This window comes from Haplochromis burtoni, unplaced genomic scaffold (genome assembly GCF_018398535.1).
Source record: "Haplochromis burtoni strain Fernald_Lab_line unplaced genomic scaffold, NCSU_Asbu1 Contig_392, whole genome shotgun sequence".
Taxonomy (NCBI): domain Eukaryota; kingdom Metazoa; phylum Chordata; class Actinopteri; order Cichliformes; family Cichlidae; genus Haplochromis; species Haplochromis burtoni.
In genome coordinates, this window is record NW_024582753.1 from 189,135 (window position 1) to 215,337 (window position 26,203).

General features: G+C 42.1%; 1 protein-coding gene across 6 annotated transcripts in view; it reads left to right on the forward strand.

Moving 5' to 3' along the window:
• The window catches only part of macf1b (microtubule actin crosslinking factor 1b), a 30,241-nt gene extending 6,132 nt beyond the window's left edge, over positions 1–24,109 (forward strand). For 2 of the 6 annotated variants that reach the window (XM_042212774.1, XM_042212775.1), the window contains 38 exons: positions 8,605–8,646; positions 8,782–8,952; positions 9,494–9,660; positions 9,746–9,905; positions 10,017–10,101; positions 10,380–10,624; positions 11,209–11,328; positions 11,457–11,564; positions 11,658–11,876; positions 12,189–12,392; positions 12,470–12,701; positions 12,818–13,044; positions 13,137–13,259; positions 13,341–13,442; positions 13,557–13,658; positions 13,781–13,945; positions 14,138–14,293; positions 14,567–14,764; positions 14,881–15,009; positions 15,118–15,288; positions 15,408–15,563; positions 15,690–15,896; positions 16,015–16,134; positions 16,228–16,397; positions 16,526–16,685; positions 16,990–17,184; positions 17,458–17,583; positions 17,811–17,954; positions 18,149–18,337; positions 18,456–18,570; positions 18,704–18,870; positions 19,031–19,193; positions 19,332–19,486; positions 19,589–19,663; positions 19,822–19,939; positions 21,695–21,840; positions 22,033–22,153; positions 22,297–24,109. In XM_042212774.1, the coding sequence (XP_042068708.1) occupies positions 8,605–8,646; positions 8,782–8,952; positions 9,494–9,660; positions 9,746–9,905; positions 10,017–10,101; positions 10,380–10,624; positions 11,209–11,328; positions 11,457–11,564; positions 11,658–11,876; positions 12,189–12,392; positions 12,470–12,701; positions 12,818–13,044; positions 13,137–13,259; positions 13,341–13,442; positions 13,557–13,658; positions 13,781–13,945; positions 14,138–14,293; positions 14,567–14,764; positions 14,881–15,009; positions 15,118–15,288; positions 15,408–15,563; positions 15,690–15,896; positions 16,015–16,134; positions 16,228–16,397; positions 16,526–16,685; positions 16,990–17,184; positions 17,458–17,583; positions 17,811–17,954; positions 18,149–18,337; positions 18,456–18,570; positions 18,704–18,870; positions 19,031–19,193; positions 19,332–19,486; positions 19,589–19,663; positions 19,822–19,939; positions 21,695–21,840; positions 22,033–22,153; positions 22,297–22,322 (5,679 nt within the window). In that variant the 3' untranslated portion in view covers positions 22,323–24,109. The other 4 variants (XM_005944155.3, XM_042212772.1, XM_042212771.1 and 1 more) reach the window with 4 other exon arrangements.
• Positions 24,110–26,203: the final 2,094 nt, after the last annotated feature.

The following is a 26,203-nucleotide window of genomic DNA, read 5'->3' on the forward strand; positions in this document are numbered from 1 at the left end:
CACCCCCCACCCCCAGTCCATGCTGATGAGATAAAGACACTTTGTGTTTTAAAGGTCTCTGGTTTAGCTCAGACTTTGGCAGATTCTGCATCCCAACTAAACCCCGTGAGGACGACTTCAAAACAAACTCAGGAAAGGCAGTGAAAGATCAGAACCTATTATCCGCTCCTCTCTGTCCCTGACAGCTTGCAAACAGTAACCCTCCTCTGACGCTGTCATAACCTTTAGGAAAGACGAGGCTTGTTGCCGAAAAGGCAAACGGATAATCCATTAGGCTCAGATGGCCGTGAAGTAAATTTGTTTATTTTAACTTGAATCTTATTTTGAAAACAATTTGATGTTCTTTTTGTTCTCGTAGCGCATCTAATTCATTTTCATCTTAATGCACTTTGGGTAATCTCGTCCATTACAGACTTTTTGTCCACAGCAGTATGGGGTCTCTTCTTTTACTGCCCATGCTTTCCTGTTCTCAGTATAAAATGCAGACTTATGGCTTTAAATTTTCTCCTCCTGGCAGCGATTGAATCAAATGCATACTTGATGATGTGGCTGAACTCCTCTATCCTCGAGTGGCTGAATCCTTCTCTCACCCACGGGTGTGATTTCCAGTATCCAGGCAGCCCAGTAGGGCCCAAGCAACCCAGCAGGAAAACCCATCAGCTTTTCATCCACTTTTCTTGGAAAGGACCTCTTTGGTGATAAATGACAGTGTGTGTGTGCTGAATAGTGCTTCTGGTTTGACCCTCAAAAGGGACCTTCTCTTTTTTTCATTTCTTGTGAAGAGGGCTAATTACCATGTTCTGTAGAAGAGCTATTGAGGTCTTATTTAATTTGAAGGCAGCAGAGAGGATGAGATAGGGGAGGAGGGGGGAAACAAGCCTGTAAAATTAATCTTTTCTCTCAGGTCCTTTGGCACACGGGATCTGTGATCAAATTTAGGCTCCCACTGGACACTAATTTGATATCACATTAATTTGGGCTTTACTCCTGTGTCCACTCCATTATCACATGCATTTTGGGAATCTGGATTCGGCAGAAGGAAAAATGAGATGATTTCACTACAGTTTCACCAGCTTATTGCATCATTGCATAGCTCAAAGTGCCAGCTGCTCTTTAACCACACCAGCCTTCTTTTTGAGAACTATTTGAAGCTCTATGTGCACCTACTGTGAAATGGAGAGGGGAGATTTTGGCAAAGTATTTAATTAGTACTGAGGGGACTGGAGGATGGTGAAAGCAGGGATCAGGTGTCATGGATTTACAACAATGTCTTCCTGGCAAAGTAGTGCCCCTTTACTGCCAGCTCCTTTCAGAAAAGAAGAAAGGGGGTACGGGGAATGTGGGACTTACTTTCTCATTAAGCAGCTAAAGACAAAAGCTCTCAAAGTGACCTAAGGAAACAGCTATCAATGAATGTGTGGATCTTTTACTGCTAAACCGTTAGCTAAAGGTGTTCATGGTATGTGACTGCTTTCTGTATTACTGTACATTTCCAGGGGTGTGTAATACAGAAAGCCTTTTGTCCTATAAGACAAGACAGCGAAGCTTTGAATCTGCACTGGAGTGTTCAGAGGTTAAATAACTTGACCTTCAGAGGTCATTCTATTCAATTAAGCCACTCTCTCACTGGCCACAGTGACAGGCTTTTTTTCAGTTTTTTCCCTCTATGACATCGTCTACTTCTTTCCTTTTTTTCCAAACACCAGTTGCATAAATTTAAGTTGTAGAGGGCTGGGGGTCAGAAGTGGGGCACTGTTGTAGGAGTTGAGGATCACCGAAAACCTGAAACACATTCAAAGCAGATTAAACAGCCTATTTTTACCATCACAAGACTCTTCATGTGTCATTAACACAGGAAGGTCTTGAATGCTGTTGAGCACAATAGAACAATGACTGTTTAACCAAAATTTCACTATGAAAGATTTTAGAAACAGAACATAGCCGTGTTAGCTGTCAGAAGACAGAGGGACAGAATCCTCCTGTTAGTCATAGCTCAACCTCACCACATCCACTTTTAATAGACCCAACAGAGCAGTTTCACATTATATGTTTTAATGGCACGTTTTAGGTTATTTACCCATGGGGTCGCCACAGTGGATGGCTCTCCCTGTTTCATTTACCACAGATTTTACACCGGATGCCCTTCCTGATGCAATCCTCCCATTTATCTGGGCTTTGGGACCAGCACTACGAGTAGACTAGCTTGTGACACTCCCCATATCCTGGCTATGTGGCTCCTTCCGGTCTTGAATCAGGAACATATTATTACTGTATAGGTTGTAGTAATGCTATCAAATAGCTTATATACTACCAACTATTGGTCAGTCCATGCTACATCTCACAAGATATTTCTAAAGATATTCGTTACCTCCATTAATATGGATGAATCCTCATGGTGATTTTCATACTTTTGCGTTGGGTCCAGATGACCTTTTTTTGGTTTTTGGTTTTGTGGGGGTATTTAATAAGTATTGAATTAATTTAGGAAAAAGAAAATAGTGATTGCACCTGGCTTGATTGACAAAGTCAGAAATATTTCCAGCAGCTACAATAATTGTTAGTTATCATGGTTATTAGCATGTTAAATAAAGGCTAAGATGCTGAAGCTGTTAGCATATGATAACATTTAGCAGAAATTAACATTATTTAGACCGCTGGTTTGACTCTAGACCAGTTTTGTGTTGTCTGGTGTTTAGTCTAAAGTGAAAGTAGATTATCAAAAACGGTAATCTTGGGCCGGGCAATGTGTTTCATTTTAAAGGGATAAAAAAAAAGTATATTGCTTATTTTAATCGATTGTAACTCTTTGTTAACGGAGTTACGTTGTCGCTCTGAGACACAAACTGAATAAACCAGGACTCAGCGCACATCTCATGCAAACAAAGTTTACAGTGACAGCTTCCAAGACATTTCTACTCACGTGTAACGCAGTAGGCACTTCACACGAGAACAATTGATATTGATTTTATGATATAAGTACCTGTTCAGTGAATGCACATTAACATTCCTGCTGCTGTTAAGATATTGCAGTTCATGGCAACACTGGCTGAGAAGTGTGGCTTAGGCAGCAGGCTGAGTGGCAGGTATCTACATGTACGACTGAGTGGATGTGTACAGGCGAGACAGAGTGAAAAAGAGTGTGTGTGCAAGGTGCATGCATGTGTGCATTTGGAGAATTAGTCAGTTGTTTGATTGTTTGGTTGGCTGGAGAAAGATAGAAGGAAAAATGATAAAGAGGGCAGAGCTTGGCCTTGTTACTAAGGTACTCGCATAAATGCATGTGTTTATGTATCCCGCTTTCACATCATTTCCAGACATTTTTTGGCGTTACTTATGGCATTGGTCATGTTTGAAGCAATACCAGAAATGTGTTAAAACATGGTTGCCCAGATTATTCACCTTAAATGATAAGGATGTATTTTTGTAATGGCGTTGGCATACATAATGCTTGGTGTATTGCATTTCTAAGGCAAATATTGTGACTTCCTTAAATGGAGCATGATAGAATTTCACCATAGGGGTCTTTCCTTGCTTTCCCATGCCAAAAGCATAGAAAAGACTCTGTATTATCTTCCCGTTGCTCTCTATTTTGTGTTTGCTTCCAGCCTCTTTGTTTACAGGGTTGAGTTGCAGTGGCTGGAAGTGAGTTGAAAAGTAATCTGAGATGTTTTACAGTAATTAGTTGTCCTTGTTGCTGCTGTGGAGACTGCTGCACTGCCTCAGAATGGGGAATCGGGGACTGCAAGGGGGTTGGGGTGAATGTGTAAGTGGGTGGATGGCAGGGTGGGTGTGGGTCCCTTCTTTTGTAGCCTGCACTACTCTCCCTCGCCGTCGAGAGAGGGAATGGGCCGAGGCAGCTGTCACTTACCATGTGAATGTTTCAAGGGCGACCCAGGGGTCTTTAGAAAACTCTCCTTTTTTTTGCCCCCCACCCCATTTTTCATGAAGAAGCAGCATGGAGTTTCTGAGCCACAGTCGGACCCAGAGGAGGGGCTTTGTTGGATGAGAAGGGGGAGAGTGAGAGAGAAAAAATAAGCCTGGGGAAGGTAAAGGGGGCACTTTGCTGCCAGGCTGCCCGGTACAGGAGCAACCTGAGCATCAGCAGCACTGGTGGGAATAGCGCTGCCACGCCGTTATATGGAACTGGCACAATTTGACCTCAATGTGAAAACTGCTCTTGGCTGGGAACTGTGGGAGTTCAACTGAGCCGTTGGAATACATTGTCTCCATCTGGGCGCACTATCCCATCGGTGGCGTTAACAAGGAAAGAATTCCTCCATCGCAGCTCCCATAACAAAGAAGAAAGGGAGAGGAGCAGAGCTGGTGGGAGGAGAAGTGAAGTGACGGGAGGGGAGGGGAAGGGTGCACTGTGAAGGGAGAGGAGGGCATTGTTTGCCTGTGACTGTGGGCAACGGAAAAGCATGAGTTATCAGGACATGTGTGAGTGTGTTTAGAAAGTGTGTTTGTATGCGAGCATGTGTGAATGAGTGCACTTGATTGAGTGTGAACTGGAGGGAGCATGCATGTGTATGCATTCGGGGAGCCTTCAGTTCAGGATGTTGGAGGTGGGAGGCCATTCAAGGGATGCTCAAACAAAGCTGGATTTTTTTTCTATCTTTGTCTTCTTTTTGAACGGTGATTGAGGAGTAGCTGGATTCCTTTACTCATGCTGTTGGGCTCGACTGTGCTTCGGGGTAAGTGTAATTCACGTAAGCTTCTAACCGCCAAAACTGCCACTAAGTCAGGGCTGGCCTATAGAGACTTTGGTTTTGCACTTTGCCGGTCAGGGATTAAACTAAGAGGTCGTAGCAGTGAGAGATCCAACTGAAGGATTTTCTGCATTTACTCAGTTCAAGAGGCAATAAAATATTCCAAAGCATCAATATGAATGGATCATTCAAATGTAAGTACATAAGTGTATTTTATTTAGTTCAGCTATATATTCTTTGTGAACATTTTCTCAATTCCTTGTATGGAGACATGCCCCTTTTACAACAGCTACAACTAGCACATGGTATTTTATATAGTAGTGCTGTATTGCACATTTAGAGGACAGTGTGCAACCTTGTACATTATCCACCCTAAAATGTTATGAGTCTCATGGGTGAATGCACAGCTGCCATCCCTGATTAGGGACCACTACAATGATTACTACTTCAGGACCTCCCTCAACAGAAACCAGCACACAACAGTGACACAACATTAAGGCTCTACTGTTCTGATTGATGATTATTGTTCGCCACTAATTACCAGTCCACTCGTATCGAGCTTATTACACCAAATCAGTGTATAAATATGATGAAAAACATACAATACAAATATCCTCTATATGGTATTTTAGATGCCTATAATGCATGCACACATATAAATGAATATTGCTAATTTTGATGTTCGTGCTTTTATACTATACACAAGTCCCTATACTATAGTCATAATCCAATTCATCAGGAAATGGACTGCGGTCGTGTATCATAAATCACAGCTGAGAGCAGAGAAAGGGCCATTTGAATTAAGGGCCATTTTAAAGGTGGTTAAGTGATGGGATGGTTAGGTCAATATCAGTTATATAGTAGAGTGGCTCTCTGGTTGCCTGGCTCCCTTTCAACTACCATTGTGCAAAAAGGTGAGAGGTGTATATCAGATCCAGGGATGCTGAGAAGGGATTCTTTCATGAAATAATGTAGGTCACTGTGTTAGTACATGCCCTCCTTAAAAACTGAATGATTATTGTTTTTTTCACTCTATATCAGGTCTAAGGGGTCAAGGCAACATAATGAGAATAAGAGTACATAAGCCTGTGTATTTCAAACAGAATCTCCTTTTTACTGTAGCATGTGATGAAAGTGGTCCTCAGCATATCCTCACACAGTGTGCTGTGAGATCACTGTAAGAGCAGCCGTGTAGTTTAGTAAACGACCACACATGTGGTGCGGTAACCAGAGAAGGCACACCCTCTCTGCTGAATTGTTAACCCATATGGACAGAGCCACAGACACTCTCTCGCTTCCTCGGGAGACTGCTGGGCAGTGATCTGGGCTAACTGGGTAATCATTGATCTTCAGGCTGGGGCTTTGTCTGGGCACTACTCTCTGATCTGACTGTGTACTCCCCTGTGGTTTCTTAACTGCATCATCTGCTCAGCAGAAACATGCATGATGTAGGTAATTGCTAGCTTAATGCACATGGAGGCATCATACCAACATAGGTCATATTTAGATTTCCATCCAGTTAAACACTGTCAGATTTCATCTTACTACAGTGATCAAGCATATGTAACCTTAGCTCCTTTATCGGTGTGCCAATTTGAATGAAACTTTTCACAAACATCGTCACACATACAGCTATATATATATAATAAATAAGAATTGAGTCAAACAAAAAAGGAGAACCAAATGAAGGACTTTAAAAAGCCCGCCTAAGGCAGATCTGATTTAAATTTGTTTTGTATATTGACAGTAGAGAGACGTTCTCCTTGGCTGTAGACTTTTTTGTCTAAGAAGCTGCAAAAATAAAGAAGCTGCATCTACAGGCTATTTTTTTTAGCAATCGATTATGGGTGTAATATACAGAATAACTGTCTATCTTTATAGCACTGTACATCCACATCCTCCGCATTCTCAGTAGTTTGAGGAGCCAACATCCCAATTTCCTCTTTGATGACCCATAGAGGCCCCCCACAGATCTTTAGTCACTGAGCATGACCTGAAATGACCTGTAATAATTCTGAATGGACCAGTCCAATCATGACTCAGAGGGAGGACCTAACTTCAACAGCACCCCTCCCTGTGCTATCCTGATGGGCTCACCTCAGCTCCACTAGACCGAGATAATTACTCTCACCTTTAACCTTCCTGTTAAAACAATGAAGGCTCTGAGCTGAGGGACAGGCAGACAGGCTAACACCGTAAACTGTCACTCATGTAGTAATTTTGATCAGGTTAGATGGTGATCAGATCATTTTTGTATTCAGAATTCTGCAGTAGTAGTGTGGTAATAGGAGAGAGTCAGGCTTTAGTTTTCCATAAAGGTCACCAGCTATCAGTCTGTGTAATAACAGTGTATACTGTAAGGTATGCTACTGATTGGTGTCTGTTACACCAACAACTCCCCCACTACTCTCATGCCGCTTAGTTTTCCTGCACCTCCTCTTGTTGTCACCCTCTAGAAAGGCGATGTCTGCGTGTTAATGGCTGTCATATTTGATCAGATCCTTAGCGGCTTTCCCAGGACTGGTCCAGGCTGAGTTATAGAAAGCGCTGGCTGATTGCCACTGCTTTTTCTGTGCCAGGCTCAACAGTGGGATCCTCGACAAGCCTGTCACATTGATTTCTAAGCCCAGAATATTTCGGTTGGTGATGTGACATAGAGGGGAGTGCGTGTGTTTGCGGGTGTTTATGTGAAATCTAGACAAAGGGATGGGGAGTATCCTGGCCAAGTATCTCTGATGCATTTTCCTATGGTCCTTCAGTGCCAAGAAAAGGGCAACACTGGCAAAGAAATGTAGCAAATGGAGAATGTGAGACACTGATTTACTTTATTTGTTAGCAGTTTTCTGGACGTGTAAGCTATGCAAGGAGTAACTCGTGCCTTTGAAACTGGGAAGCTATGCTTCTAAAATAAGTATTATTTTGTGGATTCACAAACTGAGCAATTATTCATTGCATGATGACCCCCTTGTCTTATTTTAGGTAGCTGAAGAAACTCCCGCATGCATGGCCGCTGGCCCTTACCTGACTTATTACCTCATTAGCCACTGGGCTGAAGGATTATGGGCAACCTCATCAGCCGGCCCAGCTGCCTGGGCCAGAAGTCCAAGCATGTCAGGTCAGATGAGGAATTTCTGAAGGAGTGCTACCAACGAAGAAAAGAGTGGCAGCCCGCAGAGCAACATGGGGAGGCCAAAAAGGAAGAGACTATCAAAGACAAAGCCAACGATGATGCGAGCAAGGAAAGAGAGGTGGAGAGTTACAAGGAACCCCAGGAAATTGATCTTAAAAGGGAGCAGGGAGCTGAAACTCCCATTTCAGATAAACCCCTTCACAGCTCTCCTGCGTCAACAATCAGGAGTACCAGTACTCTAGAAAATGCTTGGCAAGGCAGCCCGTCTCCCATAAAAACTTCTCGAAATGGCACGCTGACAAGGAGGACAGTGCCTCCTGAGTTCGCCAGATCACCTCTGGCTCACCCAGAGAAAACCGCTGCAGAGAGGAGGGCCAGCTTCCAGAGGAGAGACTCTAGAGAAGGAAGCCCCTGGTCCTGGAAGAATGTGGCATCACGTGAGGTCACAGAAGTGACAGAGGTGACAGAGACAACTGTAACAGAAATTGTGGAAGTGACAGAGTATCCACCAGGAGATAAAGGAGGGAACCCGATTGTCACCAGAACCGTGAGAGTCTTGAATGGTGTCGCGGAGGAACTTGCAGAGGTTGAAAAAAAGGTTGACTCTCAAATATGAGAAGTTGTATCTGGTTTTCTTTTCACTCTTTCCATTATTCTTTCTATCCTAGAACTCTCTCTGTCTGTACAGGCAATATGTTTTTTGGGTATTTCTATATCAAAATTTTTATGAATTGACAAAACACTAGGATTGTCTTTACTTTGCAGCTCCAAAGTTCAGATCAGGATCCCACCCTGGATAAATGGAGGGTAGGTTTTACCCATATCATATTTCTGTTGTAGTTAAGCCGATTATATTTCAGGTGAAACAACCTTGTTTTAAAGAAAACATTTTTTATTCACAGTTAGGAAATTGATACTGATATGTTGTGGTCTTTTGTCAAGGGAACAAGATCTGCCTTGGCACTAAAGGATGTTTCTACAGATTCTGAAACATTTCTCCAAAACCTGGAAGCTTTGCTTAAATGGGTCAAAGAAATAGAGGAGCTCACAGCAAATCAGAAACCCCCATCATCAGAGGTGAAAGTGGTGAAAGCACAGCTCCAAGAACAAAAGGTTTGTTACGTTCAACATCGCATCATAGTTTCATGTTTCCACTGAGTTCTGCAGCGGGCAAAAAGAATTACCTATAGGAAGATGTCCTGAATCCATGGAAAATGCTCTAGTGCTTCCGTTTTAAGGTAAATCTGCTCTATTCAGCAGTGAATGGGTGGTGTTTATCACCACAATGAGCTTCAGTAAGTCTTTGTCTACATGTCCTGAGGGCATATAAAAGCAGGGAAGTCTCTCACCTTTCAGCGGCAGTCACACCCATTGTGCGCTCTTTGGAGGAGGTGAAACCTGTCTGGTTCTTGATAATGTAGGTTTGTGAAACAGGACTCCCCCCTCACTGACTGGCACAAAAACAGGAAGAAAAACAAAAAAAAGCAAAAATAAAAGGGGAGGCGGCTTTGAGAAATATTAACAGGTGCAAGCAATGTCGCGTCTCAGAAATCGTACATAAAATGTTAAGAATAGGTTTTCTGTATAGCAGTATCAATAGTGTTTGTGATTCCACATAATATCACTTCACCTGAGATGTTCAGCTGTTTCACAGCTCTTGCAGCGTCTCCTAACAGACCGGAGGCGTAGTATGACCTCCATGATGTCAGAAGGCACTCAGCTGGTGGAGACCCATGTGGGAGAAGAAGGGGAGCAAGTAAAGGTCAAACTATCCACTCTTAATCAGAAGTGGGAGGCCTTACAACAGGAAGCAGAACAAAGGTGAACCACTTTTACTATCAATATTGATTTGACAAGACTGCATCACGAGACAAACATCACTCACTGATTACGGGGACTTTCGTAGGAGGGCAAGCCTGGAGCTCATCCTTCCCAGGGCCCAGCTGTTCCAGGAAGGAGTGGACAGCTTGCAGCAATGGCTCATATCTATGGAACAGACTCTAGCTGAACTTCGAAATGCAGAAAGAGTAATGCTGCATCTCACAGAGGCCTCCGACCGGGCCAAGGTTAGAAATCTAAAGCGAATGGACTGCCATGCAAAGTAAAGGTGGATTGTATTGTTTAAATAGAAGAATAGATTTTACAATACATTTTAAACACTTTTTTTCTTCCTTCAGGCTGTTGTTGAAGAAATTCAAGTTAAAACTGCTGAACTAGGGAAAATACAGAAGTCAGGTCATGAGCTAATGGAAGCATTATCAGGTAATGTTTACATACATCTTTAAATTAGTTATTGTAGATCGATGTATTAATAATAGAAGTTCTGCCCATGTCTGTCCCTTGTCGCTTGTTTGATAACTCCTTGATTAATCAACACTATTATATGAGAAGACTGAGATGTGATCTACCACTTGTTCAAACAACTTCAAACCAAACACTGCACTTCCTTGCATCCTCAGCAGTACACCTGCCAAGTGTGATGCTGGTGGTTATTTTGATGAATGGCTACTGTGTAAATTTGGATTTACCTTTTCTTTCAGAGGAGGAAGCCCAGCAAGTACAGGAGAAGATGGATGCTTTGCGTATTCGTTGCTCTGTGCTGAGTCTGAGCAGTCTGGACGTGCTGCAGAGACTGGAACAAGCGCTTGAGGCCTCCAGTCGTTGTACCTCCAGCCAAGAGGACCTCCACCTGTGGCTGGGTCGCATTGAGCGGGAGCTCTTGGGGGCAGCAGGGGCACAGACTCATGCTGGAGATGCAGTACTATGTGCAGCTGAGAGACAAAGGGTAATGTTTACACATATTTAAAGGTTTTTAGGGTTTATACAAGGAAATACCACTTGATCGCCATTGAAAAGTGGAAGTGCAAAGCTAATGTAATATGTGGAAAAAAAAATATTTTCACAGGACTCTGTAAAAGTAATGTGAAGAACTAAGTACACCACCAAATTCAAAAGAGCCATCTAAGCAGCAATAAAGTAATTGCTTCTATATGACTTCATCAATCTGTCATATTATTGTGGAGCTGGGGTTGGCATTTCATTTTCCCAAGAAGAAACTGGGACTGTCTGTTGTAGGTTTCTTGACGTTCTTGGGATTGTTGTCTTGTCACCTGATCTAATTTTGACCAAGCATTAGCTGCCGTCAAGTCAGTGTTGTTGTAGGACAGTCTTGCTCTAATTGCACTTTCATGAACTTTAAGATTTAACTGAGACCTGAAGACTCTGAGAGAAAGCCATTAGGTTTTGTGTAATTTCTTTATTGTCACATGGTGTTTTTTACTTAAGATGTTGGAAGCCTTCAGAACATATCTATTTGTATTTGAATGATAATTGTTTTGTTTATGTGACAATACTGTGTATTTTTAACAGTTGGAAAAGGCAGTGGTAAAGGAGATAGCTTGGTTCAAAGATACAGCAGCCAAACTTGAGAAGCTGAAAACTATTGATCTTGATCCAGAGCTCATCGCAGAACAGGTCTATGAGCAAAAGGTCAGGACACACACACACAGACACGATATATTATACAGTACATGCTACAGTTTTATAAGTCCATCAATAGGAATGTTTGGTAACTGATTTTAACTTGATTTTAACTTGATATAATGTTACCTGTACAGATTTTAGCAGTTGAGATTCTACAACATCGGTTCAATATTGAGAAGATGGTAAAAATCACTGAAATCTTGATGACATACAGCGATGAAGGGGAAACTGGCGATCTTCGGGTACACTCTCAACTAAAATTTCATCAATGAAGCAAACACATACATGACTCGGGAGGTTTGAATGTATTTTTTCCACTGTTACATCTCCTGCAGACCCCAATTGAGGCTTTACAAGAACAATGCAACACCACCTCAGCTACCAATTCCCACGTGGTCCTGCAGCTTGAGCATGCTCAGTCACTCCTCCATCAATTCTCTGAGGGCTTTGCTGAGGTTTCACCGTGGCTTGAAGAAACTCAGACCCTGATTGGCCAGCTGTCCCTCACCACAATTAGCTATGAGGCATTTCGGGAACAACAGGACCTTTTACAGGTAAAGAAACCTGCTTTCCCATATCAGAGTGCCAGCTTTTCTCTTCTTTCATCACCCTTTTTGTCCTGGTGAACAATGAAGTCCTTTCAGACTTTATAGCCACTGCCACTATTTTTCTCTGGGTAAATGTGCTAATCTGTTAAACCATAGTTCATTAATGTAATTTACTTCATGACAGGTCTGTTGTGTCAGGCCTGTCACTGCAAGTGACACAAAGGGATTTTTTGTCCTTTCCCTGTTCATTTCAAATGCTTTCTGGTAAATAAAGTGCTCTCTGCATTGTTAAACTTTTTTTTTCTCTCTTGTGCTTAGGGTCTTCGGGAATCTATAGCTGAACATAGACCTTTGATTGCACGTTTATGCTCTCTGGCAAAACGCCTGTCAGAACTAAACTCCATTCAGGGGGATCAGTTCTGCCGCAAGGCCACAGAGGCTGAGGAGCAGCATAGAGCTATTAGAGACCGCGTGAGAGAGACTGCCAATCTACTGGAGGAGTCCTTGCCTCGATTCACTCAGGTAAGAATCCTTGTTTGGAAATGTTCACCAGTTTGTCCTATACTGGTTCACAGCTTAATGTTTTCTTATTCCTCTAGCTGAACGAGAGGATGACTCTTATCAAAGAGAGTCTACACCGCCTGCTCAGTCGCATACAGACACCCACCTTACTTCAAGGTCTCACGCCAAGAATCCAAGAGCAGCTGCAGGACAACAAGCAAACCTTGGCTGAGTTGTCCAAACTTGAGTTAGGCCTCAGCAGCGTCAAAACACAGGCAGATGAACTACTGGCTAACACTCGGGCTGCCGGGGATGGATCAATCAGCACAGGTGACCATATTCTCAGATCTCCTGAAAACACACAAAACCACAAGCTGCAATGTTTTTAATTATGTGGAAAAGTTTAAATTCTAAGCAGTTTGCTTGCCATATCCTTGTGATCCCAGCAATTCAAGAGCGAGTGTCCAGCTTGTCCCTGCTTTGGGATGAGACACATAATCAAGCTAAAGAGAGGGAAACCTGGCTGCTCAAACTCTTGGACCTTGCCGTTAAATACTGGAGCGATGTCGGCGATGTCACAGCTGCTCTTAATGATGCTCAGCAGGCGGTTTTGGATCTCAATGCTAGTCGAACAGACTCTGAAACAATACGTCAGAGCCTTGAAACCATGCAGGTTGGTCTGGAGACTTTAAAAGGAAGCGTGTGTGAAGAACCCATATTGTTAGAAAGACATGTTGTAACTTTTTCCATCTTTTCAAAATATAGACTCTCAGGGAGGATATAGACAGTTTGCAGGGAGATCTGGACAGTCTTGGCGTTCTGGGAATGGAGCTGATGTCAGCATGCGGGGATACTGACAAACCAGATGTCACAAAGAGCCTAGATGAAGTATGAAACATATCTGAAAGTAATTTTCAGCTGATTAAACTGTGCACTGACATAAAACCATATATTTTTGCTGGCTTAAAGCTCTATTGCACGTGGAACAACTTAAGCAAACTATGGAATGAATGTCACAAAAAGCTGGAGGACTCCTTGCAGATGGCACTGCATTATCAAGATACCATGCAGGTATGTGTCCAAGTGCAATACAAAACCATTTATATGGTATGCATACATTTATAATAACACACATGTCATTATCACAGCTATATTAAATAACACACCACATCTTTTTACTATCAGGGACTGTTTGAGTGGTTGAAATCAGCTGAGCTGAGTTCTGCAGAGGAGTTCGTGGTAGGAACTGACTTGGAGTCAGTCAAAGAACAGCTATGTGACCTCAAGGTGTGTTCATTCTCCATACTGCCCTAGAACCTGCAATTACATTCATTCGTAACGGCACCTTTGCCTATTAAAAGTAATGTGTTCTCTTGGTATATGTTTGCGTACGGTATCCCTTGTTTTAGGAATTGAAGCGGGAACTTTACCAAAAGAAGATTGAGATAGAAAGTCTGAACCATCGGTTTGTGTGTCGGCTGTCTCCAGGCTCAGAGCGTCCAGGCTCAATCTCGCCACTGTGTGACTTCAGACAGCGCTGGGACAGTCTGGAGTCAGAGACTGTCAACAGACAGGTAAGAAGATGACAGCAGGTAGAGTGATGCACTGCTGATGCTAATGTGGCTATTAGCTGCTATATCTGCTGTGCCACAACTTCAAAAGACATTTTACTGAAACAAAGGTGAGCTAGCCTGTAATAAATGTGTAAAAATGATCTGTTTCCAATGTTTCTAATGATATATACTATCCACTCATTATGTTTACAGCATCAGTTAGAGTGTGCTCTGCTGGGTCTCGGTCAGTTCCAAAACACACTGGATGAGCTGCACACTTGGCTTTCCAGGACCACTGAACAACTGCAGGGCAGCCAGCCAATCAGCATTGACCTGCAGGCATGTGAAATAGAGCTGGCTAAACACAAGGTTGGTGGTGGCCTTAATAAATACAGATATACTGTGATTAACATTTCAATCCAGCCTTTCAGTAGGCTACTTTGTCAACGCTGGAAACTTTGTGTGTGCATGTGTGTGTCTTGTTTATTGTATGCTTACACACCACCTATCTGAGTCATCTGATAAGAGTCAGAAATAACTAACACCAGAAAACACTTAGCCCAAAACAATCCAAGCAATACATTGCGGAAATACTATACATATGCATTAAATCTCTTCCCTCCTCCTTTTTCCTTCTCAAAGGTGTTGCGGAATGATGTTATGTCTCATGTTCGCACAATGGAGTCCCTCAACAAGGCAGGCAGGGGGCTGCTGGAGGTTGGGTCCGCAGAAGGTCCACATGGTCTGCAATCTCGATTGGAGCATCTCAATGAAAGCTGGGAGTTTGTCCGCTGTGAGACTGAACGAAGGCAGCTGGAATTAGAGAACAGACTGAGTCAGGTGAAGACAGAATTATATTGTTACACTGGATCAGAAGTCTTTTGGATTGTAAAACACAATTCAGTTTATTTATAACAAATGTTGATGCACGATATATGTATATTGTGTTGGCACAGGTACAAGATGTTACAATGGAGATTCAGGACCTTTTACAGTGGTTGGAGAATACAGAACTGAGACTGTCCTCTTCTAAAACCATGTGGGGCATGCCGGACTCTGCAAGTGAAAGGCTCAATGCCCACTTGGTGAGGCTGATTAGAGTTTAAAATTAAAAATGTCAACTATAATTCCTGGAAACATACATGTGAAGATATTGGTTCTAATTCTTTGGCTCTCCTGACTTGATGTGACAGGAGTTGTGTAATGAGATGGAGTCAAAGCTCCACACCTATACAGATGTGAAGAATGCCATTCACAGGATGCTGGAGAGCAGCGGTGTTGTGCGGGGATCGAGCACCGAACACAGCTTGTCGATTCTTGAACAGAAATGGGCGTCTGTTTACAGCAAAGTCCAGGAGCGAAAGGTCCTTTAATGTAGCACAGTCAACACGCTGCCTCTTTGAGATTTGTTTTCAGTTCCAGTGTGTTTTATTGCAAATACATGTTATTACAGTAAATCAGAGTGAATGGCTTTTTTCTACAGGCACAGCTCACAGAGGGACTCAATTTGGCCAAGGAGTTTCACAGCAGTGTCCAGGAGCTACTCACTAAGATGAGCAAGTGTGAAGAGTCTATGGGGAACCTGCCAGCTCCTAGCTTTGTTCTGGACACAGTTTGTGCACAGCTGCACAGTCACAGAGTAGGTTTTATTTATTTATTTTTTTAAATACCTGTTGTATTTTTGTTTTTATTGCTTCCAATCCAGAGATCTAAATCCTGAAATATGTATTGGCTTTTCATTTATGAAATGCTTTTATCTATACAGACACTGGTGAATGAGGTAAACAATTATGGAGAGAAAAAGACCACAGTGGAGAACGCAGGCCTCAGACTAACTGAGCTCAGCAGAAAGGACGACTGTGATGTTATTCATAACCTAATCATGACCGTCCAGGATCGATACAAAAAGTTACAGCAGCGGACTTCAGAAAGAGGAAGGATGCTGGAGGATGTTAAAAAGAATGCCAAGCAGGTATATTTCATCTCTAATATACAGAGATATGTAACCTTGATCTTTCTCACGCGTGTATATGCATCTAATGTGCCACACCCACGGAGAGCTTTGTATAAAATGTTTCTATCTCATTCAGTTTAATGAATCTTGGCGCCTCCTGGTGGACTGGATGACAGAAGTCGAACAGACATTAGACACACATAAGGAGATTGCGGTGTCCCACGAAGAGATTAAGCAACAATTGACAGAGCAAAAGGTACATTATAAACATGGTGATATGCTGTATGTGTGTAAGCACCTTTGCTGTTCACTTATGTGTCACTCATTTGCCGATCGCTCTTGTAATTAGGAGTTCCAGAAACTACTGAGATCAAAGAGGCCCATGTACGAGGCAACACTGAAGAGCGGTCGCAGTCTGCATGAAAGAGCTCAAACCTCCCATGATAGGCAGCATCTGGAGAACTTAATGGCTGAACTCAAAGACACATGGGACACCATCAGTGGCAAGTCCATGGAGAGGTACAGAACTGTATACCGTATACAACTGAATTTCTACCAATAAATGAGCCAAACATTCACATTAATACAGATAAATAACCAAAAAAAAAAGCGTACTCAAAGTGTTCGTGTTTTCTGTTTTCTTTTAGGCAACACAAGCTAGAGGAAGCACTGCTGTTCTCAGGAAGATTCACTGATGCTCTGCAGGCACTGAACGACTGGCTGTATAGAGCAGAACCCCAACTGGCTGAAGACGTACCTGTTGGTGGAGACAAAGACATGGTCAGCAATCTCATAGACAAACACAAGGTACCCACAAATACAGTTTGGAAAAAAATCAGCCTTTGCAACCAACCCACAGGACTTATTCTAATGTTTTCATTCTAAATGCAGTGTTATTCATTTCCTCATTTTCATATTAGAGGGTGTAATGCAGTCTTGTACATGAAGTGTTTACTAACAGTTGTATATCACATGTATTATTAATGTATATACGTACAATTAATGTTAAGTGCTACTTGTTGTACTCTGAATTTGCAGCTCCTTCTTCACAGTCCTTCCTCATGAGTAAAATAAAATAGTTGGTTTTAGCCTTTTTTTCTCTTTCTCTCAGGCCTTCCAGAAGGAGTTGGGAAAGCGAGCCGGATGCATTAGGACCCTGAAGCGCTCTGTGAGAGATCTGACCAGGAGCAGCACGGCCGACGCTCACTGGCTGCAGGAGCAGATGGATGAACTGGAGGGCCGCTGGGAAGCTGTGTGCAAACTGTCAGTCAGCAAGCAGGACAGGCTGGAGGCTGCGCTTCAGCAGGTGTTGTACACGAATAGTAAAGGCTGTGAGGCTGTCCTGTGTGTGCAACAGCTGTTTTAAAAGTAGAAGCTGGAAATTTGACTTTCGGTATTAAATGCTGATCCGACTGTGTCACTTAATCTGTCAAGACATAACCTTTTGCACTGATACTGATAGCTTCTGCACAAAAACTGACAGGTAGTCGTGTTTCTTTAAGTTTTGTCAAAAGTCATGAAAAAACACATGATGTGAAGCACTAATAAGGAGCTAAACTCCCCTCCTCGTTCTTGTTAGGCTGAAAAGTTCGACGGGCTCGTTCATTGTTTCATGGAGCGGCTCACCGAGGCCGAGAGGATCCTAAAATACGGGGTCATACCAGAGGAGGAGGAAGGTCTGCTTTCCTTCCGCAAACAGCACGAGGTCAGTATAAAATTTTGTCACTCCCTGTAGAGAAATTATTTTTTTCCAGCTTATCAGCTTCCAGTGAGTGCAGAGGACAGACTCTGCTACAGAAGAAGCTGGTGCTGATAAGAGTTTAGTGTTTGGCTGAAGGTCAGTTAAACAAAGCTGTGCTTGAGCGTAGCTGTAAGGACGGCTACCTCGAGCATCAAAAAACTCATCCAAGTCTTTTTATTGCTCCGCCACAGGAGTCGCTGTCTGCCTTGCAGGCTCAGGCAGTGGAGCTTGAGAACATCCAGTGTTTGGGTGAGGAGATTCTTGCCTCCTGCCATCCAGACTCCATAATCACCCTAAAATCGTGGATCAGTGTCACTAAGACACGCTACGAGGAAGTGAGTGCCTTTGTGCCAAAGTAATACACACAAGGTTCTATTTTCCTTTAATTATATTAAAAAACAAATCATTTGATTGTTTAGGTAACTGTTGCTATCAGTCACCAAAATGGCTTGAATGCTGGAAGACATTTTATCAATGTATAAACAGCGAGCTGTGTAATTTTCTCCCCCTCTTTTGTTTTCCGAGTCAGGTTCAGACCTGGGCCCAGCAGCAGGGCCAGAAGATCCAAGCCAGTTTGACAGCACTGGAGACAGAGAGAGAGGAAGTCCAAAGACTGCTGGACTGGATCTCATCAGCAGAGGAAGCCCTCAGCCTCAGAGATCAAGAGCCTCTGCCTGAGGCCACAGAGCATAACCAAAAACTCATTGAGCAACACACAGTATGAGTTCTTTTTCTTTGAGAGCACGAGTTATTTACCATGTTTGCACTGCAAAACCCCCAGTTTTACAACATGCTTACTGTACTTTGTAGTCTCAGTTATGGACTCCTCTCCGCAGGTATTCATGGAGGAGTTAAATAAAAAGTTCCCAGAGGTAGAACATGCCACAAAATCCTGCAAACACAAGAGCATTTCGAAGCAGCAAGTTTCCCCAAGCAAACGGCCCCTCACCAGTAAGCCACTGTGAAAACAGCATTCTGTGCATGCATTCGTAAAGGGTTAAAGGTTGAGTAGCTCACTGCTAATGACCTGTCAAGCACATACAGTATCATTTGACTGAGATGAATGATGACTTTCTTTGTCCAGAGAGAAGGAGCGCTATGAAGTTGCAGCCTGCTATACCAGTCCCCCTGGAGCACCTTGACCCTCAGACCCCACAGCTCAGTCAGCTGGTCAGTGAGTGGCAGAAACTTTGGCTCCTGGCTGTGGCGAGACAAAACCGCTTGGAACAACACCAGCAAATGCTCAAAGAGGTCATTGTGCTTTTTGCAACATAACTGTAATAACGTTGAGAGACTCTGGTACCATTGTAGGTGGCCAAAACAATAAAAATGTTTTTGAAATTATTATTAGGAGAGACATTTTGACATTCAAAGATTTAAAAAGGTTGTGATATTTTGCTGTTTCCCACAGATGGAAGAATTTGCAAACTTTGACTTTAACATTTGGCGAAAGCGTTACATACAGTGGATTAGTCATTTGAAGTCTCGGATCTTGGACGTGTTTCGCAGCATCGACCGGGACCAGGATGGACGGATTAGCCAGAAGGAGTTCATCGATTATGTTCTTGCCTCTAGTGAGACTTTCTTACCTATAATAATCAGTTCATTGCTGATACTAATGTAGCTCTCATTCTGGATTATAGTGCTTTAACTCTTTACTTTAAGATCTGCATGGCTGGTGTTCAAGATAAGGCTTTGTACTCCTTCTGTAGAATTCCCCACAAGCTCTCTAGAGATGAACGCTGTCGCCAACATCTTTGACATGAACAACGACGGTTTCATCGACTACTATGAGTTTGTGAGCGCGCTCCATCCCAGCAGAGATCCCTACAGAAAAACACTGGATGCCGATCAGATCAATGAAGAGGTAAGAAGAGTGTGTTCAAAAGGAATAATTAAGAAAAAGTTAAACTAATGTACTCCTTATGAGGTTTTTCAACTCATGCTGTCATTATCCTGCCTTTATTAGGTGAGCCGACAGGTAGCACAGTGTAACTGTCCCAAGAGGTTTCAAGTGGAGCAAATAAGTGCCAACAGATACAGGGTGAGTCAACTGTTAGTCACTGATTCAAAAGATATGCAACTTCATATTTAAAATGCTAAAATCCTCGACCACAGAGGAAATTTATGTCTTACATGGATTTCCTCTGTCCATCAGTACTTGTAACACTGTAATATTATATTATTTAATGTTTGCTCCAGTTTGGAGATTCCCAACAACTGAGGATGGTTCGAATCCTGCGTAGCACATTGATGGTCAGAGTCGGAGGAGGCTGGACTGCTCTGGATGAATTCCTGGTTAAAAATGATCCCTGCAGAGGTTGTAATAGTCATTATTTCCTGCATAACTAAATGCCTTTCTTTCAAAGACTAGCTGTTACAAACCATAAAGGATAAAACATCTCTTAACATTGCTTTTTCAGCTATATCTAGTTGGCCAATAATGGCCTTTTCATTTGACATTCAGGTGAATTAGATTAAAAAGTGAAAGGTGAAACAAACTAATATCAAGAACTGACCAATTCATGTTTAGCACTAAAAAAATCCTTTTGCAATCAAAAAGATCTACATGTAGAGCCATCAAGGCTAAAATCGGGTTAAATCTGGTCAAAAGTAAAGGTCAAATAGATGACTAGATCACAGCTGGCTGTTGACCTCTTATATTTAAAGAAAAAAAATGCAAACTTTCTGTTTCTGATGGGCTCCTGTTGTTATTTGTCACATGGCAAGCTGATTAGGACAAGCCTGTGGACATTAAAACATTATTTTTCCCATGTGGAAAGACAGAACGGCAGATTCCAGGTTTGAATCTGTTGGTTGTGGAAAGACTTTGTAAAGGTCTTTATGAGGAAGAGTGTATAATTATACATGTCTGTGAAGGTTCTCAGTCATCCAGGTCAGCGTAGTCTAAGGAGCTTGGAAAGAAAAGCGTCTGGACTTCTTTAAGTTGCTTGAAGACGTTTCACCTCTCATCCGAGAAGCTTCTTCAGTTCTAAGGTCAAATGGTGGAGAGTCCCAGATTTAAACCCAGTGGGAGTTTCCCTCCAAAGAGGGACAAAGGACCCCCTGATGATCCTCTAATCACATGAGCCAAGGTGTGAAAACGGGTGTGGGTCACAATCAGCCAGGGTTTCGGGTGAGCTCATTGTGAAACCTGGGTCCACCCTATCATGTGATTTCTTGAGGTCAGATGGCCCAGGGTGTGAGTGGGTTCACCCAAAAGACAAAACTCCAAAACACAAACTTAACAATGTGGTGTTTGCTGTACAGTGCAGCGAGGAATGCTCAGACCTCTACATTGGAGAGACCAAACATCCACTTCAGAAGCGCATGGCACAACATAGAAGAGCCACCTCCACAGGACAAGACTCAGCAGTCCATCTGCATCTAAAGGTCAAAGGTCACTCTTTCAAGGATGCCAATGTTCACATTTTGGACAGAGAGGACAGATGGTTTGAAGGAGGAGTGAAATAAGCCATTTATGTCCACTGTGAGCGACCATCTTTGAACAGAGGCGGTGGTTTACGACACCAACTGTCTGCCATCTATAATCCAGTTTTGAGTTCCCTCCCCAGACGCCTAAATGCCCACTCACACCCCGGGCCATCTGACCTCAGGAAATCACATGATAGGGTGGGGCCAGGTTTCATAATGAGCTCACCTGAAACCCTGGCTGATTGTTTTCACACCTTGGCTCATGTGATTAGAGGATCATCAGGGGGTCCTTTGTCCCTCTTTGGGGGGAAACTCCCACTGGGTTTAAATCTGGGACTCTCCACCATTTGACGCTTTTCTTTCCAAGCTCCTTAGACTATAATTATACACATTTTTTTCTTTTCACCCTTCAACCAAATCTCAACATTCTTTAGACATCTTGCAAAGTTGTCTTCAACATATTTTAGCCATCTTTTCACTGAGTTTTTGTTGGGTTGGAGGGGTTGTTAACACAGCGTATGTGAAATAACTTTAGTCTTATTAATATCTACATGTTGGCTGACTATAATAATAGGTGTATCTATAAATAATGAGAAGTTTTGCCATTTTCTGTAAAATCCCTCTGTTGTGTCTCCAACAGTAAAAGGTCGGACCAACCTGAAGATAAAAGAGAAGTACTTGTCCCCAGCTGGGAGCACCTCTAAAGGTTTGACTGTCAGCAGGTCCAACTCAAGCCTCAGCCTGTACAGCAGTGCCTCTGCCCCCACCAGCCCCATGACACGCAAGGTAAGCTTTAAGCTGCGGGTAAAGCAACTTCCTATCTTTCTAATATTGAAATGAGAGAATTTCCATAACAATGTAGGATCAAGTTGCACCTTTCTACCTCTCAAATGAAGAACAGTAGCAACCAGAAAAAATGTAAATGTATTTTATTATGGAGACATTTATCAGTAATTGGTGTAACATATCTGGCTTTAGGCATTACTTCGTAGGAGTTTCTCAGGTGACCGCTGCATTCGCCCCAGGAGCTCCATAGCTGCTTTGGGGTCTGACCTACAGTTTGCCACAACAGGGGAGGATAACTCTCCATCACCACCAGGTTATTTTTTATTTTTTGCTTGATTTTTTTAGGCAAACTGCTTTCTCGTGCATCCAGTAAAGTTGCAACATTCACTTTTAGAACTTGAGAAACTTGTTGTGTTAACCCGATTCTGTCCGTTTTCATTCTTTTGCACCTTCTAGACGAAACTGAGAGGTTGCCCACATGATTATCTCTCCTTCTGAGCACCCTGAGTATGCTGCAGCGCTCAACCCAAACACAGCCTTGAAGCCCCAAAAGAATGACAAGCAAAAGTTAGGTGCTAGAAGGGGCCTGAAAATAATGGAATCATTCACATTTGACCAGGTGACCGCATTTGACCGAAAGTGCTGCTAACAGGCGTGCAGCTTTGGGTAATCTGGGTGAGAAGAATGTCTCAGTGTGGACAATGAGGGGTCGGTCCAGATGCAAGGCAGAGATTTTTTTTGTCCCTTTTTTCTCATTTCATATATTTGTATCTGATTGCGTAGAGGGTAAGAATTTCTGCATGGATACTTGCTGCATGATAGCCAGAGCATTGCTTTAATCAGAACTGCTTTTATTTTCCAAGCCTGCTAAAGATGAGCTAAAGTCGGACGGTGTCGGGAGATGTCAGTAACGCTCTGTTACTGATTCAATGTGACATAGTGCTAAGACTCACATATGATGGCACTGAAAGGTGTTGTGTTATCTGACTCTGCTATCAACATCCAAAAAAAATACTCATATACCAAAATCATAACTATATAAAGGGTACAGTATGCCGTCCGTCAGCTTTGTAACATTTTTTTTTGTTTTTATGTCATTCCATGATGAGGATATTGTTGGCAGGGCCACACTTTCTTTTGTCTTTTAATTTTTTTGGACAGCATGTTTTCATATAAATGTATTTTTATTCTTTATTGTAAGGATGCTCTAAACACTGGAGATTGTTTAACGAACAATGCACTGAAGTACGACGGGCCATTGTTGATTTGTAGAGATTCTTTTTCTCAGGACTGGTTGTGTCTTTCGATGTATGTTTCTATGGAACATTACTGTGAACATGTAGATGTGTTTTTTTCTTCATAACACTGTACTTAGAAAAATTTCTTTAGCGCATTTGTCTTTATAAATATGCACTTTTCTGTGTCCAACTACTGTAGATATGTCGTGCTAAGTAAGAGGATGTCTTACATATGATTTATACAAACTATAATTTTAGTTTGGGGTTCATAAAAAAATAATGTTGACAATTTTATGTCATGAGAATGCAGTGGTTGTATATTTAATATTTCTATTAGTTTCTATGCTTTTCTGGCATTTTAAGCAACACAGTATCGTTTTTTTGTTTTGTTTTCTGCCATTCAATCAGTTCAGAAACTCTCACATTTGTTAATTCATTATTTGCCTTCCAAAGATGTTAAAAAGAACATTCAACACTAGTTTCCTTAATAACAACACATGAGCCTGGACATAACAGTATGTATTGTTTCAGCAATAAACAACAAACCACATTTATCTTGAGAAATAATCAACTACAAGTCCACCACCATCATCATCATCATCATCCACTGGTAGTGTTGCAAAGCTTTTATTCTGCGGGTTAATCATAGACCAGTTAATACTTTACAATATGTGTAACCACTATGTTTGTAAGTGTCCCTTTGTACTAGATCCACCTGAGGTTGAGTAGCTTCAGTAGCTTATGTCATGGCATTTGGTCTATGCAGTTGTCAACTAAATTTTTTAAAGTCAAAAATGTTTTACGTGATGGGATACATTTTCTCTTTGCCTCATGTTTGGAGACAGTTGATAATTTACTGTACTGTAAAAAATTACAACAGCCAGATTTCACTTCAATTGCTATGCACCCTGATCTTTCTGTACTGTAAATGTTTCTATACCCAGCACTCATTCTGATGTTTAACTTTAGATGAATGTCACTAATAATTTTACATCCACTTGTATAAAAAATAAAACTTTTGTATAAAAATATGAAATAGTTTGCTATTAATATTATTACATTTGCTAATATATAGTTCTAGGGTTGGTACCTACCAAAATGCCCTCTGTGGAGGAGGCAGAAGACCAACTACAATGGCAGAGGTTACTGGGGTAGTTAAGAAGCTCCGTGGTGCCAAGTTGCCAGGCTAGGATGAGATTCCAAAATCCTGAGATGATAAAGGTTCTGGCCATTGTATGGCTGTCTTGGCTGACACTTGGTTGACGTGGAGGTCTAAGACAATGCCTGTGGAGTGGAGTGGTGGTTGCCATTTACCAAAAAGTGGGTGTGCTTAAATTTTCAGGGTATCGAGATCTTGAAAAAGAGTCTCCGGCTGACTGTCGAACCTCGGTCCAGATCTTCAGGAAAAGCACTGCCAGTTCTGTCCAAACAGTGGGCCAGGTCATCACCCTTACAGGACTTTTGGCTGGATCGTATGAGTTTGACCCTCCCTTCAATCATGTGTTTTGTGGATTTGGAGAAAGTTTACTGGGGTGAACTGTGGGAGTATGGAGTGTGTCTGTTGTTACAGGCCACGGGGTCTATGTATAATCAAAGTCAGAGCTGTCCACATTTCTGGCACAAAATCAGGCATGTTTTCAGTGGATGTTGGGCTCCACCAGGGTTGAACTTTAGCTCTAATCCTATTTGTCATATTCGTTGACAGTTGAGGTGGTTCAGGTATTAAGTTAAGATGTTTTATGGGCTGCTCCCTATGAAGGTTTTCCAACCATGCCAGACTGGGAAGAGATCTCAGGGTAGGCCCAGAACATCTTACACTGTTGGGAAGCCTCGTTGTTTTTCTCAAATGGTGCCAAATTTGATGCATTTGTCAGTTCAGAGTTGAGGACGTGGGTTGCGTCAATGAAAGACAAATCCTCTCTGTCAAGGCATGCTTGGACAACTGACCACTGTAGCTGGGTCAGTGCTTACAGGTGGGCACTAGATGCTCAAAACAAGATTCAATAGCAGTATAAGCTGATTGGCTAATTATTTTTTCCTTTTAAATTCCAAAAAACATTTTGTTTGATAACATTAAACTGAATCTGCCATATTACCTGACATGGTATGACAAAGAAACATCTAAATATTAGGCTAAAAGAACATGTCAGTCACTTTAACTACAGAATGTGTCTGAAGGTCAAGTGTTTATGATAGATTCTCAAAGAAATGTAATCTGTTGATTCTCAGGAACATTGCCCTCCTGTTGGTGACTCTTTCAGACTCCGTTGCAGAGTACATGCAGTACCAAAAACACAGACATATTTATTTAAACATGGGGCCCAGCTGTTTTGAAAAAGAAAGCAGGGTATTGTAGTTCTACACAAATATTCATTATGAATCCAGGTCACAGGAGTGCCCTTTAGCCTACTTCCAGTCCTGAGTGGCTTTTTGTTTTGGTTGTTTTTTTTTCTTTTTTTTTGTTTTTCAAAACAACTTCTGTCCTGTGACTGGATATCAGTCGTCATTTCCCAGTGATAAACACACATTTATCATGAGGCAACATTTCTTTAACTGGTTATAAGAATGTTTTAAGTTTTAAGGGTGCTTTCAGACATGAGCACCTCTCTGTGGTTTGTGTGTTTTGACATTTTCAAAAACCCGGTTGCCTATTTAATGTTTGATGTAATCAGTAGTGTTTGGTGATTGTGGCCAGCATGGTTCTGTTGAAGTCTTTCGGCCCAGTTTTTATAGAGTTGACAATGAATTGATAAAGAAAGGAGAGGCACAGTTTTCTGCACTTTCAGCAAATATTAATTGATATAATTCAACACTTTAAGAAATATTTAGCTGATTTTGGACTCCACATTTATGCATGCGTGTGTGTGTGTGTGTGTGTGTGTGTGTGTGTGTGTGTGTGTGTGTGTGTGTGTGTGTAATAAACTGAAAAGGCTCTTATTTCCCCTTCTGAATATCGTAATGCCAAAAAGATTTTCAGAGCCGAAGGTTACACTTTGATTTTTATCAATAACTGATGTTGCGTGCTGTTGCTTTATCCCTGCTTGAGCTCCACAAAAGTTGGTATGTGCTCTGGAACTCCCTCCTTCCTGCTCTAATGTCTAAAAGTCTGACTCTCCTTCTACAAT